At 37.1% G+C, this 14,741-nt stretch overlaps 1 protein-coding gene across 2 annotated transcripts in view; it reads right to left on the bottom strand.

Annotated features, from left to right (window-relative positions):
- The window catches only part of IMPG2 (interphotoreceptor matrix proteoglycan 2), an 81,648-nt gene that overhangs the window by 31,486 nt on the left and 35,421 nt on the right, over positions 1-14,741 (bottom strand). For both annotated transcript variants that reach the window (XM_072811834.1, XM_072811833.1), the window contains 4 exons: positions 12,078-12,136; positions 10,030-10,050; positions 4,156-4,400; positions 245-330 (listed from right to left, as the gene is read on the bottom strand). In XM_072811834.1, the coding sequence (XP_072667935.1) occupies positions 245-330; positions 4,156-4,400; positions 10,030-10,050; positions 12,078-12,136 (411 nt within the window). The remainder of the gene's footprint in view (positions 1-244; positions 331-4,155; positions 4,401-10,029; positions 10,051-12,077; positions 12,137-14,741) is intronic.

Below are 14,741 nucleotides of genomic sequence, written 5' to 3'. Positions count from 1 at the left end.
TGTAGAGCTTGGCAATTAACTGCTGCAGACTTCATTTAACCACTGCAGAAGGCTTAAATTTTCTGAACCAATACCTGGGACTCTGGAGCTGACAACTGTGAATGATGTTCCAAGGATGATGTAAGAAAATATTTGAAACAGGAACAGCTTAGGAAATTCATGCTGCCAAAGTAAGCAGGTGAGTGTATAAAGAAAAGAAGTTTGAGGGCCTGATTCTAGGCATATAACATAGAAACATACTTACCAGAATGGATGGTGGGGTTGATTGAAGACTTGAACTTTGGGTGTTCCAAACTTGGTCTTCAGTTTCAGGAAGTAAAACTCCTCTCACTGAAGAAAGAACAATATTAAGGAACATATTTTGTTGAGATACTACTGTATTTGAGTTTCAGGGACAACTAAAAACCAAGTTGTTCCTTTTTCTGGTTTAGATCTTGGCACAACAGATACGGGAGACTTGCTTAGAAAATGTTTATTACTTTTCCATTATTTTACCTATATTGAGATAGGGAAACTAAAGGACTCCACAAAATCTGCTTTTTGCTCTTTTTCCTGCTTCTATTCTCCCTAGGATCTGCATCTTCACTTTATACATGCCTCATAGAACAAATAGTGTATGTCCTCCTTGTAAGGACAAGAAGTTATGATGTTTTTAGAGCCTTCCAGCACAATAGATAACATCTAAGGAAGGGCTATGGGAGAATGACTCGACAAGGCCATCATATGTGTATTCCAGACCACGGGCACTAGACATCTCAATGCCAAGACGCCCTGGCTCCAAGGAATAAGTGGCTTGTGGAGGACACCTGGACCCTTGTCCTTGTTCCAGTTGGTTCCCAGATGCCTGAGAGAACATGTACACCCTACGACAATCTTCACTGAAAACCCCAGCAAAGACAAGACCCCAGCAAAGCAAAGAACAAGACTCTCCTTTTCCAGAGTCTCCCAGATACTCTGTCTGGTAACTGCTCTCTCCATATATATCTTCAATAAACTTTGCTCTCACTTCCTGCCGGCTTATATTTGGTTTCTAGCCTGTGTGTGTCGCCAAGGACCCTCTTTGACTGGTCCTGTGAGACCCTCTCTGGGTCCTGCATCAATATTAACACAATCTATCTCATTTATAAGATTCCAACATAAAATATTCTCATTATTACACTTAAAATATTCCTGTTATTTCTTTTTCTTCTTTCAAGCATTGTTTACTCTTTTCAAGATTCCTGTGAAGCAGATGTTTTTAATTTTATTTTCATTTTAATAAGGAAGTTAAACTGAAATCTCAACTTATTTGATTGCTAAGAATGGAGAAGATAAAGAAAAATTATTTCTTTTCTGAAAGAAAAGTATCCTTGAAAAATGGGCTAGGACACCAGAGAGTTTATCACTATTACCAACATTGAAGAGCAAAAAAGGTAAGACAGTAGATTATAAAACTTAATTCAGCAAAGGCTTCCTGAATCCTTGCTTAGTTATTACAGACTTTGATAAAGTTGAGACTATAACATAAAGCCAAGTTTTTCCTGTGTAAGTATTCCCTATGTCAGAGAGATAAATACAAATTATAAAATGATGTGAGGGATATATATACAATGTATGGGATACAAAGAAGAAATTGATTTTGCCTGAAGGGGAGAGGGAATCTATAAAAGCTAAAGAAAAAAAAAGGATTTGGTCTGGTATATCCACCTAATATAGAAGCAGAATCTCTTTTTATTCATCTGTTACCACTGGCCTGACATAAAGAGGCCAATGAGAAGCCAAAAACCCTCTTTAAGTATTTCCCAAAACTCTCTTTCAGTTGTATATACCATGATCTTGTCTTCTATGGAAAATTAGCACCTGGAAAGGATGATACATCTTTAAGAAATGACCAGGTCTCGAAAACTGAAGTCTTTCAGCATTCTAAGTTGGCAGGACAATAGAAATAGATTTTAGAGACAAAAGTTCTGTGCAATTGAAACATACATCTAATGAAAGATAAAGCACCTGAATTAGTTTCTCCTGTATATTCTAAAGTTTTTGTTAAATTTACTTAGAAATTCTCAGTTGTTAAACTCCTTTTTAGGACACCTTCTAAGAGGTAGCTCTACTATAAGGCTCTACATAAAAGGAAGACCTTCCTATGCTATATGTGGATTTAGTTTCCTAAACAATCTCACTTTGCCTGTTGCATACCCTAGCCTCCAGGTCATTCTCCCACTACCCTCGTTACTTGGTGTCTATACCTTATGCTCAGTTTAGGTTCCCAGCTCCTTCAGGTCATGACCTCCTAGCTTATATGTTTTTCTCTGATCCCAATATCCAGATTCCTGGGACTTTCTGACTATTTGCTGTCCCCTTAGGTAGCTCCCAGCTAGTCTAAGCTAGCCTTGCCAAAAGGACTCCAACAACTTCAGATTGTAACAAGCCCCTTCTCTTTTCACTATTTTATCTGGCTCAGGTTTTCTAACAAGATACAACGATGAGAAAGTACACCCAGGATACCTGCACTGCTCTAAAATACAAAGGTTCCCCGGTGTTTTAGAACCGATAGCCTAATAGCACTATCATCCATGAAGAAAGAGTTTCTCCACTTTAGAAGAACCTGGGTGGTGCAGTTGGTTAAGCTTCCAACTCTAAGCTTCAGCTCAGGCCGTGATCTCAGGATGGTGAGATGAAGCCCCACACTCAGCAGGAGGTCTGCTTCAGATTCTCTTTTTCTTCTCTCCCTCTGCCCTTCCCCCTGCTTATGCTCTCTCTCTCTCTCTCTCTAAAATAAATAAATTAATTAAAAAACAAAATAGTTTCTCCACTATATAAGCCATCTGAAGTCAGGCCACTTTGTGGTCCTGTCTTAGCACACTGTCATTTTAAGAAAACATCAGTTTAGTAGCCAAAATAACTGAAAAGCGATTTAAAGTTTTAGTTCAGCCCTCAAAAAATATCTTCTATAGGAAGTAAATGTATTTTATACATAGTAAAATTTTGTTAAAGTTTTTTTCTGTCTTTTCTCTCTCTCTCTCTCTCTTTCTCTCTCTCTCATATTTGTATTTATTTACACACACACATATACACACAGAGGCCAAGGGGATAGCTGTCTGAAAAGATACAAACTCTTTTCTCTTAAGAAAATGTGGGAAATGAAGAGGCTATAAAAATGCATCATTGTTAGTATTGCCTCTCATTCATTAATTTTCCTGGTTTGGCAGCTGGTATTACTCCCATGCAATCATTTCAGTAAAATTTTAAAAGCTAAACTACCCATGAGTGAAGAAATCATAAAGAAGTAAAGATGAAGTAGTAAGTAATTTAACAGGATACCATGTCCCTGATGAGTTAAACGGTTGCAACACTAGTAAACAGATTTTTTTTTTAAGATTTTATTTATTTATTCATGAGAGACACAGGCAGAGGGAGAAGCAGGCTCCACGCAGGGAGCCCGATGCGGGACTTGATCCCGAGTCTCCAGGATCACACCCTGGGCCGGAGGTAGACGCTCAACCACTGAGCCACCCGGGCATCCCTAGTAAACAGATTCTTGGTAAACTTCAGTCTGAGATTAACTAGGCCACTCTTTAGACTCTAAATCCATAGTCAACCCCTCCTTGATGATCCCAGATCCACCTGCTGATTTCATATCATAACTGGATCTCTCCAGCTCTCTGAATTCACACTTGGTACTGGATTCTCTGGGATTTTGCCTACCACCCATTATCAGTTCTTCTGTGACCAGGATCTTCCTTGAACTTTCCTGAGCTACTCTTTGTCTTCCATTCTCTGGCTTTTAAGTCTTTATACCAGTTGATGTGCCCATGGAGAATTAATGTGTCGATTGGCCTGGCAGCACTATAACCTGTTTCAACTCATACTTGCATATTCTATTTCCCTTTTTCTTACATTTTGCTCCCATTTCCCTACACTACTTCTAAATGTCATGCTGTTCTCTACTTTCTCCACTCTTTGTGGCCTTTTGTCTACATATATCCTAAAGAGCTCCTGATTGATCTATCCAACATAGCTGTATGGCCACAGCTCATTCATACCAGGATGGCTCCTTTCTCATGCAGTCTGGACAATGCTCAGAACCACATATATTTAAGGAAATTAGTTCTCACCAAAGTATATTGGAAAAGAAACTAACGGTGTACAAGGACTTTATGATGGATATCAACTCACCATTGATAAGCTGAAGGGAGTCAGGATCTGGATTCAAAGAAGAGTTCCCCAGCAAAAAATTCTGATGCAGTGTCTCAGCAATATAATCTCTGAAGTTGCTAATTGCATAAACGGCAGTGGGCTTATCATCCAGTTCCACAAGACCGTGGTTTTCCACCTTGTTGGAATGAAGGCTAATTAGGTCCCAGGTGGTATTGCCAATGGCCTCACCATTGAAGGTAACTGCATAGTGAACATCTATGCCGCTATGGATGAAAAGAGAGAACACATTAGGCCCCGCTAAGGAGCACAAAGAAAGGAGCTTTGAACCCATGGAGTACAACACTGCACCCATGGGGAGGGGAAGGGTGGTCTCAAAAAGCACGGATTCTACCACAATTCTCCGCAGACTCTGGACCTTTTGCCATCCTCTCCTGCTTCCTAGACAGCAGAGGTTCACAGCCCTAGGAACATGGAAAAAGTTCTAAGGAGGTCATAGAGACAACCCTGCAGAATATGTGAACACAATCTTCCCCACCATTCTCATCCCTTCTTTCCTCCCTCAGAGCCAATAGCTCCTCTCCACCATCAACCTGCTTCCTTCTTTCCCTATTAGCATTTCTCCTCCCTAATTTAAAACAAAATCATCTAACTCCACCCAACAATGGGTAATCCTCTCATATATCTTTCTTCCTGCTGTTAGATAGACTATGTACTCCACAACAGGAGGAGGGTGGTAAAGCAATGAAGAGGCTTAATTACTATGAACTAAAACATAGTTGTCAGGAAAGGAAAATATGAAATACTTGGAAATAAAGCAAATTGATGACTTGTGATTTATTTCTTTAGTATCATGCTAGAATAGTTTCTAATATGACAGTTTATCTAAGTCTCTGAGGAGACTTAATTTTGTTTGATAGTCCAGATCATTTACAGTCCTATAAAGTTTGATACTAAAACTGCAATAAAACTAGATGTGATTCATTTTTTTTTTTTGGCCTGGTAGCAATGATGATTCCAAAGTTTGATTTTACTACCCTAATTCTTTAATCAATCCATTAAACTATTGTCCAAATTGACTATATAAATTTCTTTTTTTCAAATGCTCTACAAACTTGCTTTCATTTTTCCTCTGGCTCCTTCATTAATGAGTTGAATAAAACCTTGATGAGTTAACAAGTAATTGTCATATTGGGCTTTTTCACTATCTTATGTTTCCATGAGAAAACAAAGAGATTTCTTAGAATAAAGGGTAAAGTAAAAATAAATAAATAGTAGTTGACATGTCATTTGACATTTTCTTAAATAACCTTTTTGGAGAAATAACACCAGATTATAAAATGTTTAATCAGGGATCCCTGGGTGGCTCAGTAGCTTAGCTCCTGCCTTCACGCCCAGGGAATGATCTTAGAGTTCCAGGATCGAGTCCCACACCAGGCATGGAGCCTGCTTCTCCTTCTGCCTGTGTCCCTGCCTCTCTCTCTCTATGTCTCTCATGAATAAATAAAGTATTTTAAAAAATAAATAAAATAAAATGTTTAAGCCAATAAAAATACTCCTTCCAGACTCTAATTCAGATTTCTCTAACAACTAAAAGTGCTTACAATGTAAAATGCTCTATCTCATTTAATTTTCAAAATAACCCTGTAAAGGTTTTATTATCTTCAGATTATTATTGAAGAAACTGAAATTTAAAGAAGTTAGAAGATCTGCCTAAAATTTTGAAATGTGTAAGTGGTAGAGTCAAGATTTAAACACAGACCTGCCAGACTCCAGCACCTGTATTCTGAACTACTATACCATACTCTCAGTAGCTTTAATTAAACTAAAAAACTTTTTTTAATTAAATCCAAAAAAAGTCACTATGAGGACGGCTTTGCTCTAGTCATCACTGTGGCTTCCTGCCAGTCTATGAGACACAACTATTTGAAACAGGACCCAGTAAGTCACACCAAGATCCTTCCAGAGGAAAGAACACTACCTTCCCAAAGATAAAACACTCAATATAGACAGGCAATGGAAACAATCTGTTTCCTTTAGACATTCTCTAGGAGGAAAATGATTCCTAAATCAAAGCATACACTTTCCCTCTGAACTTACTTATATATATTTTCTTTGATTACAGCTTTTGTGGTTTTGTAAAAAAATTTTGTTTAAAGTGACTGCCTTTCAGTTTCTCCTTAGGTTTCTATCCCCAGTGTTCAGCATGGTTATCTGGCACTGAGAGGCCCCCAGTGCCTTCGAGTAAATTCTAGAAGATCTTCCTCCTAGATCTGATAAGCTACCACTTCTAATAGGGTGGTTTAGGGTGCTTTAAAGTAGTAACTGGGAGCACCTGGGTGGCTCAGTGGTTGAGCATCTGCCTTTGGCTCAGGTGGTGATCCTAGGGTCCTGGGATCAAATCCCAAGTCAGGCTCCTCACGGGGAGCCTGCTTCTCCCTCTGTCTGTATCTCTCAGTAAGGAATAAATAAATAATATTGAAAAAAAACAAAGTAGTAACTGAATATTTTCATATCCAGATGTTCTACAAAGTGGTAAGATATCAGCTTATTCTAGAACTTGTTTAAGTCTCTTAATTTTTCATGCCAGAATATATTGATTGATGGGTAATTCCTGATCTTCTTTTGTAAAGAAATAAATTCAGAAAAATATGCTAAAATAACCAAATGATGACCCTGAAGTAGAATAAAACAGTAAGAGGGACACCTACTGGTCAGAACTCACCACACAGTATGTGTCCCAAGCATCTAGCACAATGCTTGGCTCATAATAGTTCAATACATACTTTTGAAAAAAAAAAAAGGTCACTTTTATTCAGTAATGTAGGCAGATAAGACAACTAAATTTGTGCCACCTAAATGACAGTATGATACTCCCTACTTAATCTGAAGAATTTTTAGTCTCTAAATATAAAAGTCTCTAAGGAAGCCTGATGTGGGCTGGGATCCCAGGACCCTGAGCTCATGACGTGAGTCAATGATTAAACAGATGCTTAACCAGCTGACCACCCTGGCACCCCCTGAATAATCATTTTAAAGACATACTTCCCAGCCACAACCCAACCCTGAGGAAGTGCATGCTCTTTCCAAACTCGATGGGATTGAGCATGACTACATCTTCAGAGTGAGCTTCTTGGGGTCTCTGCACAATCTATTTCATGTTAAGACAGAAAGTAGTGATAAGGAAAAAATGGAGGAAACAGATTGTGCCACGCAGTGCTTGAGTTCATTCCTATGCTATGTAGCAAATCAGACAAGGAGAATCAAAGCTTCAATGGGAGTCTTCCATGTGCCTTGCATGACTTTTAAATATCATAGGGGAAAAAATCAAGAAAAATATTCCTGGATCAAGAAATCTGCGCAAACCAAGCAGTCTGGGTTAGATTACTGGCCTTATTCTTTATTGACAAAATATAATTTGTCTCCCAACATTTCTCTTGGGCATATAAAAATAACACTTCTATTAAAGACTATCTTGTCTAGCAAGGATAAATTCATTAAAGAAGATAAAGTGTCTCAGAGATATACTGCAATTCATTACCATGTTTTTGTCCTGGAAAGAGAACTCAAAGAAGTGGTTAAGCTATCAAGAAACCATCTATTCTGGGAGCTGAGAATGTCACTATGACCCAAAACAGACTGAGGTCTGGCATAGTAAGTGTAGCAGAGAGGCACCTCAGGATGAGGGACAGAATAAAAGAAAGCCAAGAGGCCAAGGAAGTACATAAGAAGCAGCATGCACATTGGAAAACAAAACACGATCTGATTGAAGAAAGCTGTGCTGGCTCTCCGCACTTAGCACCTCTGAGTTAACCAGCTACCATTGTATCATCATCTTCCGTCTTCTAAACGAGACTAAAACAGCTGCTATATAAAGGAAAGTTTCTCCTTCTGACAGCTATTTCCAGAAACATCAATCAGGTGGAGGTGAAATTTACCCTTTCTTATTCTCTTACCTCAAATGTCTTGATCGCTGTTTGACTTGTGCAGATTTTCAACATAAGAAATAACTGTTATCACCTCTCATTAAGATCAACCAAAATAAAGATATTTCAGAGAAACTCAGATATTTCTCTATAAGAAAGAAGGCACACACTTTCAAAGCCTGGAGCTGAAGTTTTGAAGTATACCAGGCAGATACAGTATTGACTCATATCAAATGCATAACCTACTAACTTAATGTGTGCACCTTGAAAAGTACAAAGCAAATAGAAATTTTCATATACATATAAATGCTTATGGAGAGAGAGTGGTTATATATATATATATATATATATATATATATATATATATCTGTATTATATAAATGAACTATTAGGTGCCACACATTGATTCATCCACAGTTCAGAATATATCAAAAAGTTATGAATCAATTACATCAGCTGACTAATACTTGACAATACTGAACAATTTGGAAACTACCTAGGTTAATAATTCTATCATAAAATCTAGTGGCTTCATATTGCTGTCTGTGTTCCTATAGAGGACTTAGCACTCAGTAACTAGATATCATGCTTTTGGTCATAGGGTTAACATGAGAGTTTGGGTTGTTTTAACATTCTAATCATGCCATGAGGAGAACAATTAAACAGGCCTTTTGGTTGAGGACTAAGTCATCAACACATATATCCATAATATATGCACAAAGAGCAGTTTACATATACTAAGGGTACAGAAACCAAAATTCTGGTTACCTGGGTCAAAATATCTCATACCTTCTAGTCATGTAACTTATAGCAAATCAGTTTGTCTGTCTCAGGCAAAATATCCTCACCTCCAGAAGGAAAAAGAATATTAATCCTTATTTTCACTACCTCACAGGGATATTAAGAAAATAAAAATGAAAAAAATAAAAAGAATCAGTAATTTGACATATCTCTAAAGCACTTTTCATTAGATTGTCTGTTCCTAGAGGAAATAAACCAAGAGTTATTAATTTCTGTAGGCATAGAGTTTGTCCAATTAGTAGGCATGTAGTAAACACTTGCTTGAATAATATAAATGGAAATGAAGAGGTCAGAAAGCTCTTTTCAAATATAAAATACTACAGTGAAGTAGGATTACTGTATGTCTAAACATGTATATAATTAACACATGAATTTGATTCATAAATCCATATTATACTTTTCAATTTAAGAGAAAATGAATCTTAAATAAATTTGAATCCAAAAGCAAAAACCGACAAGCAACCTCCATACAAAGGGTATGCTGTTTTTATACTATGCATTTTCTAAGAAATTACAGAGACCAGTTGTTTTTGCAAATGAACTATTATAGAGATCAGCAATCTCCCCTTCATTTACCACTTAAAGTGACACTTGATTATATTATTCAATGACAAAATATACTTGGAAGTATTTACATTAATGGAAAGTTTTATTCCTATTTTAAATTAAGTGTAACGCAACATTTAAAAATACTTGACAGTCAACAGTCCATGACAGGGGTCTTATAAACTACAACCTGTGAGCTAAACCTAGCCCAGTGTCTAGGAGTCATAAATTTTATATTTTTAAATAGTTGAAAAAATCAAAACAGGAACAATATTTTGTGACATGTGAAAATTACATGAAATTCATATTTCAGTTTCCATAAATAAATTTTACTGGAATATAGCCAGACTCATTCATTTTCAGTGTATTACCCATATCTACATTCATCTGATGGATGAGTTAAGTAGTTGCAACAAGGAAGGCACGACCTGAAAAGCTTAAAATATTTACTAACTGCCCCTTAAGTAAAAACGTTTGCCAACCCCCAATCTGTAAGGAGATGGGTGCTAATATTGGAACTAATAAAAGAATTGAGCCATGCTCCCTTGGGCCTAGGGCTATCATATTTTCTAAACTACCTTTTCAATCAATGGACTATAAAAAGTGCCAAAAAGTACTCTACCTGCCATTTTCCTTGGGGGACCTGAAAATAAAAATTGAAAGTGTTAAGTAGAGTTTAAAACAGTTATAATTGTCATATCATTCATCAAAGTGCAAGTTCTTAATATATTTCCTCTAAAATGTTTCCTTAAATCAAAATGCTTGCATAGTATTAGATGTTGACAAAGTCATGTAGATTGAAGGAAGCAAACAAAGGAGAAAAGATTCCATTTTAAAACTGATAATATTTATTATCTTTAAACTGTATTTAAAATACTTTTTAAACCATTCATAATAAGGTTTTCTCTTCATAAAAAAGCTTTTTGCAGTAGATCAGCAGAGGACTCCAGTTGCTAGCAGCTAGTAAACTTGGGAAAACTTTTTTTGGTAGACAATGTGTTGTGTAATTTAAAATAAATGAAAAGATGTTATACAGAAAGATGCTAAGGGATTGAGAATGTCAGGACTGACCTCTAGGATACTGCATGGCCTTAATATTTATTTCTTTTATGTAATAGACACTTAATAGATCTTCTCATGTGCCAAAAAACTGTGCTAAGTATTTTACATAAATTAATTCATTCAATCCTCATTAAGATTATTAAGGACCATTAGAATCCCCATTTTACAGGTAAAAAAAAATTGAGGAACAAAGAAACTACATAATTTACCCAAAGTATTTCAAAAGTATTTTTAATATAGCAGAATTAATAATAACTTATCTTTTTTATACAAATAAGACATTAAAACTTGATCATTTATCTAAAATCATCCAGCAAGAAGCACCAAAAGCAGGATTTGAATCCAGGGAAGTTGGTTCCTAAAGGCGCTACCTTTCATGTGCTGCCAAATGAGAGAGGTCTTCAAAGGCGTCATGTTGTTAGGTTCTCATATGAACTTTAGTCACAAGTGGAAGCAGTATTCTATGAGAAGTGCTAAGGTTGAACTGGGGAGACTGGTTATGGTGGGAGAGTAGGTGGTGAGTCAATTTACCCTGCTTCCCCTCTCCCCTGCGCAGATAACCAGCTGAGTGTCTTTGGGTAAATTATTGAAATTCCCTGTCCTCTAGTGTCCTTATTAGAAAAAAAAATGAGGATAATAATAATTACCTCATAGCATAGCTGTTGGGAATTAATGAGTCATATAGATATGAAGCCTGGCACACTGTAAACGCTATGCAAGCACTTGCTGTTATTTCTGGTAAACCCAGAAGTTGTGGTAAGAGAATATGCCAAAGTTAAGATGTTGGCACTACTGCTTAAGTGGTGAAGTTACACAACACCCCTACTCGTGCTTCCCTGCATCCTACAGCTGGGCCACAACTATCCTCCAAATGCCCCAAACCTTCAGAATATTGAGTCTAGCATGGGGCTTAAGAGTAAGAGCTGTAAAGTCAGCTACCCAGTTTCAAAATCTCTTTTCCACTGCTAATTTACAAGCTCTCTGACTTTGGGCTAATACTTCATCCTTTTAAACCTGTTTGCTCTATGCAAAATGAGTTTGGATAATAATATTTATTCTGATTAAGTTCGCTCAGGAATATGACACCCCAATACAAAGTGTTCACTCAGTAAACGTTCACAAATATTATGCTGCTTTAAGCAGAGAAGAAACGTCTTAAAAAGAGGTCTCTGATTTACTCAGAACTGTTATGTTTGAAATGAAGACAAATGCATCCTCTCCAGAATGGCCTTACAGTAGGATGTCAAAGTCACCTCAGTAGAACATTGACAAGATTCAGTAGGAAGCCAAGATCATATGTAATCAGACTTCAGGCTCCTGTCAGTGCCAAGTAAAAGCAGTGTAACTTGTCAGCAGCAAGCTGGGAACAGGAATCCCTAAGTTCTTATCCTGCCTAACAGTATGTCTCCTTGAATATATTCTTTTGCCTTTTTCTAACTCAGCTCCCCCTCCTGAAAAACTGTCATTAAGAATAAACATTTACCAGAAATAATATTGAATTAAAGCATTCAAATCATTTGTTGTTACAGCATACATAATAAATATAGAAACATATTACATTGAAATGAAGAGTGCTATGGAACATGTACATTTTTAGGGTCTATTTACCTAAAGGCAAGTACACGAATGTCCTTATAGCCTGGTAACCCAGTAAATGCATTTTCAACCTGTTAAAATAAAAATAAAATTTATAGCTATGAAGAAGTATGAAAAAATGCACAGAAAATTCTGCCTTTAAGAGGTGAGTATAAAGCACCCTATAACTAGAAGCTTGTACACGTATACAGATACATAGTGATCAGAAGGTTACATAAGAAAATTCTGTTAACAATGTTAGAAAACAGTTTTTAATACAACTTTATCATATTTTTCTTTTACATTTTGTCTTTTAAGGTTTCAATGTACTTTAATATTGATTTTTTCCCCAAATTATGAAAAGCAACTTCTTATGGACAAAGCACTGTTTTTTCCTTATGGGATAAAATGTAGGAAAATAGCATTTGTTTCCAAAAAAAGCTATAATAACTTTTTTAAAAAAATATTTTATTTATTTATTCATGAGAGGCACAGAGAGAGAGAGAGAGAGAGGCAGAGACACAGGCAGAGGGAGAAGCAGACTCCATGCAGGGAGCCCGACGTGGGACTCGATCCCAGGTCTCCAGGATCACACCCTAGGCTGAAGGCAGCACTAAACCGCTGGGCCACCGAGCCTGTCCTATAATAACATTTTTAAATGTGATTGTTTGGATTCGAAATCTGGGTGCAGCATACCCACGGACAAATAGTCAAGTAGTCAAGTGTTCGTTTTCTGTAAGTGTAAAGACTCTGATGGCATCTGTTTCCTGTTCCTACAACACAAGGAACTGTGAATAAAGTCAACATTAGAAACTAATCCACAAGCTGAACTCAGCCCCCAGGAGAGACGCACTGCTGACTGGATGTCATGAAGGAGGTTATGAAGGAGTGACCAGGTACCTGGTCAAAAAATCAATTTATGAGCATCGCACCTACAGGACCCATTTTATCACTGAGTCTTTAAAATCCAGCCATGTAAATCAATATGAGCTTAGTGACTGGAGGGAGAGAAAGAAAGCTACCTGGACTAAAAATCTAAAAATAGTCAGGTTATGCATAAATACATATTTTAACAGTGAATAGTGAACACAACCCACATTTCAGAAGGTGACATCTCACCAGATTAGTCACTCTTGAGCCAATGCCAGAATCAAGGAAAGAAGCTGTTAGTGGACTTTGGAAACATTTCTGGGAATCTGCTTTTAAAACCAAGTCTTGATATCATTGGGAGAGTGAGATTTTTATTTTTTAAAAGATTTTATTTATTTATTTAACAGAGAGAGAGAGAGAGAGAGAACACAAGTAGGCAAAGCAGCAGACAGAGGAAGAGGGAGAAGCAGACTCCCCACTGAGCCCGGAGCCTGATGCAGGGTTTGATCCCAGGACCCTGGGATCATGACCTGAGCCAAAGGCAGACGTGTAACCTGAGCCACCCAGGTGCCCTGGGAGAGTGGGATTTTTAAAAAATCATTGTTCACTGAAGATCTCAATGCTGTAAGGATAAAACATCTCAACCCATGTTAACTCTATAGCTATGATAATTTGCCTTGTTTTATTCTCTTAGAGGAAAGACAGAAACACCATAATTCTTGTAAAATGAAAGTGGAGATGGAATCTTGCAGGATAGGAATCCAAAAATGAATTAGTCTCAGCTGTTTCTGTTGGCAAAGTAACTGTACATAAGCCTTATTTTATAGAACTGATACTGCCCTGCCCCCAAAACCATATTGGTTTTCCTAAGATTAAAATAATGTACCTAAAAGTATTCCATTAACTGCAAAATGTTATGCAACTGTATGTTATTATTATTGCTGTACCCATCTCATTTTGGGTTTTGTCATCTCTTGAATCTAATCACATACAAGAATTCTAAGTCATCACATCTAGTTAGCTACTGTACAGGTGTCCACTTGAAAGAATCATTCCACTTTATTAACATCAAGATTAATAATAGGTATAATTTATTTATTTTTTTATTTGTTATTTATGATAGTCACACAGAGAGAGAGAGAGAGAGAGAGGCAGAGACATAGGCAGAGGGAGAAGCAGGCTCCATGCACCGGGAGCCCGACGTGGGATTTGATCCCGGGTCTCCAGGATCGCGCCCTGGGCCAAAGGCAGGCGCCAAACCGCTGCGCCACCCAGGGATCCCTAGGTATAATTTATTGAATGACTTCTGTGTGCCTGGTGCTTTAAAACAATACTTCTAATCTTTGCAATAATGTCAAGAGATCCATATTTTCTCAATTTTATATATGAGAAAATTGAGATGTCAACAAATTTGTCCAGGGTCATGCATTTGGTAAGTGACTAAATCAGAATTTATTCAACCCTAAATCTTTCTAATATCAAAGCCCATATTCTTCCCAATGAATTACATGCCTCTTGTTAAAAATGCCCTTGCCTCATGATAAAAATGTTACAGAATTGGTACCGGACTGGAAAAACTGTGAAGCTTGCTTTAACTTTTCACCTGAACTAAAATTAAGGTAATTCTATTTCGTATAAAGGAAGGAACACTTTGAAGGGAAAGAGGAGACTTGATTTTCCCTTCTACTCCTAGAGGTTGAAAGGACTAGTAACCATTTACTTGGCCTCCTGGGCCTCATCTATAAAATAGAGACGCTTACCCACATGGCTGCTGCGAGCTAAAAGACTTAAAACAGCCTGCAGAGAACATAAGGCACTATGCAAGGA

The sequence above is a fragment of the Canis lupus genome, chromosome 35 (genome assembly GCF_048164855.1).
Source record: "Canis lupus baileyi chromosome 35, mCanLup2.hap1, whole genome shotgun sequence".
NCBI classification, from domain to species: domain Eukaryota; kingdom Metazoa; phylum Chordata; class Mammalia; order Carnivora; family Canidae; genus Canis; species Canis lupus.
The sequence above is the reverse complement of the archived record's forward strand: the minus strand, read 5'-3'. Positions and strand labels throughout refer to the sequence as shown.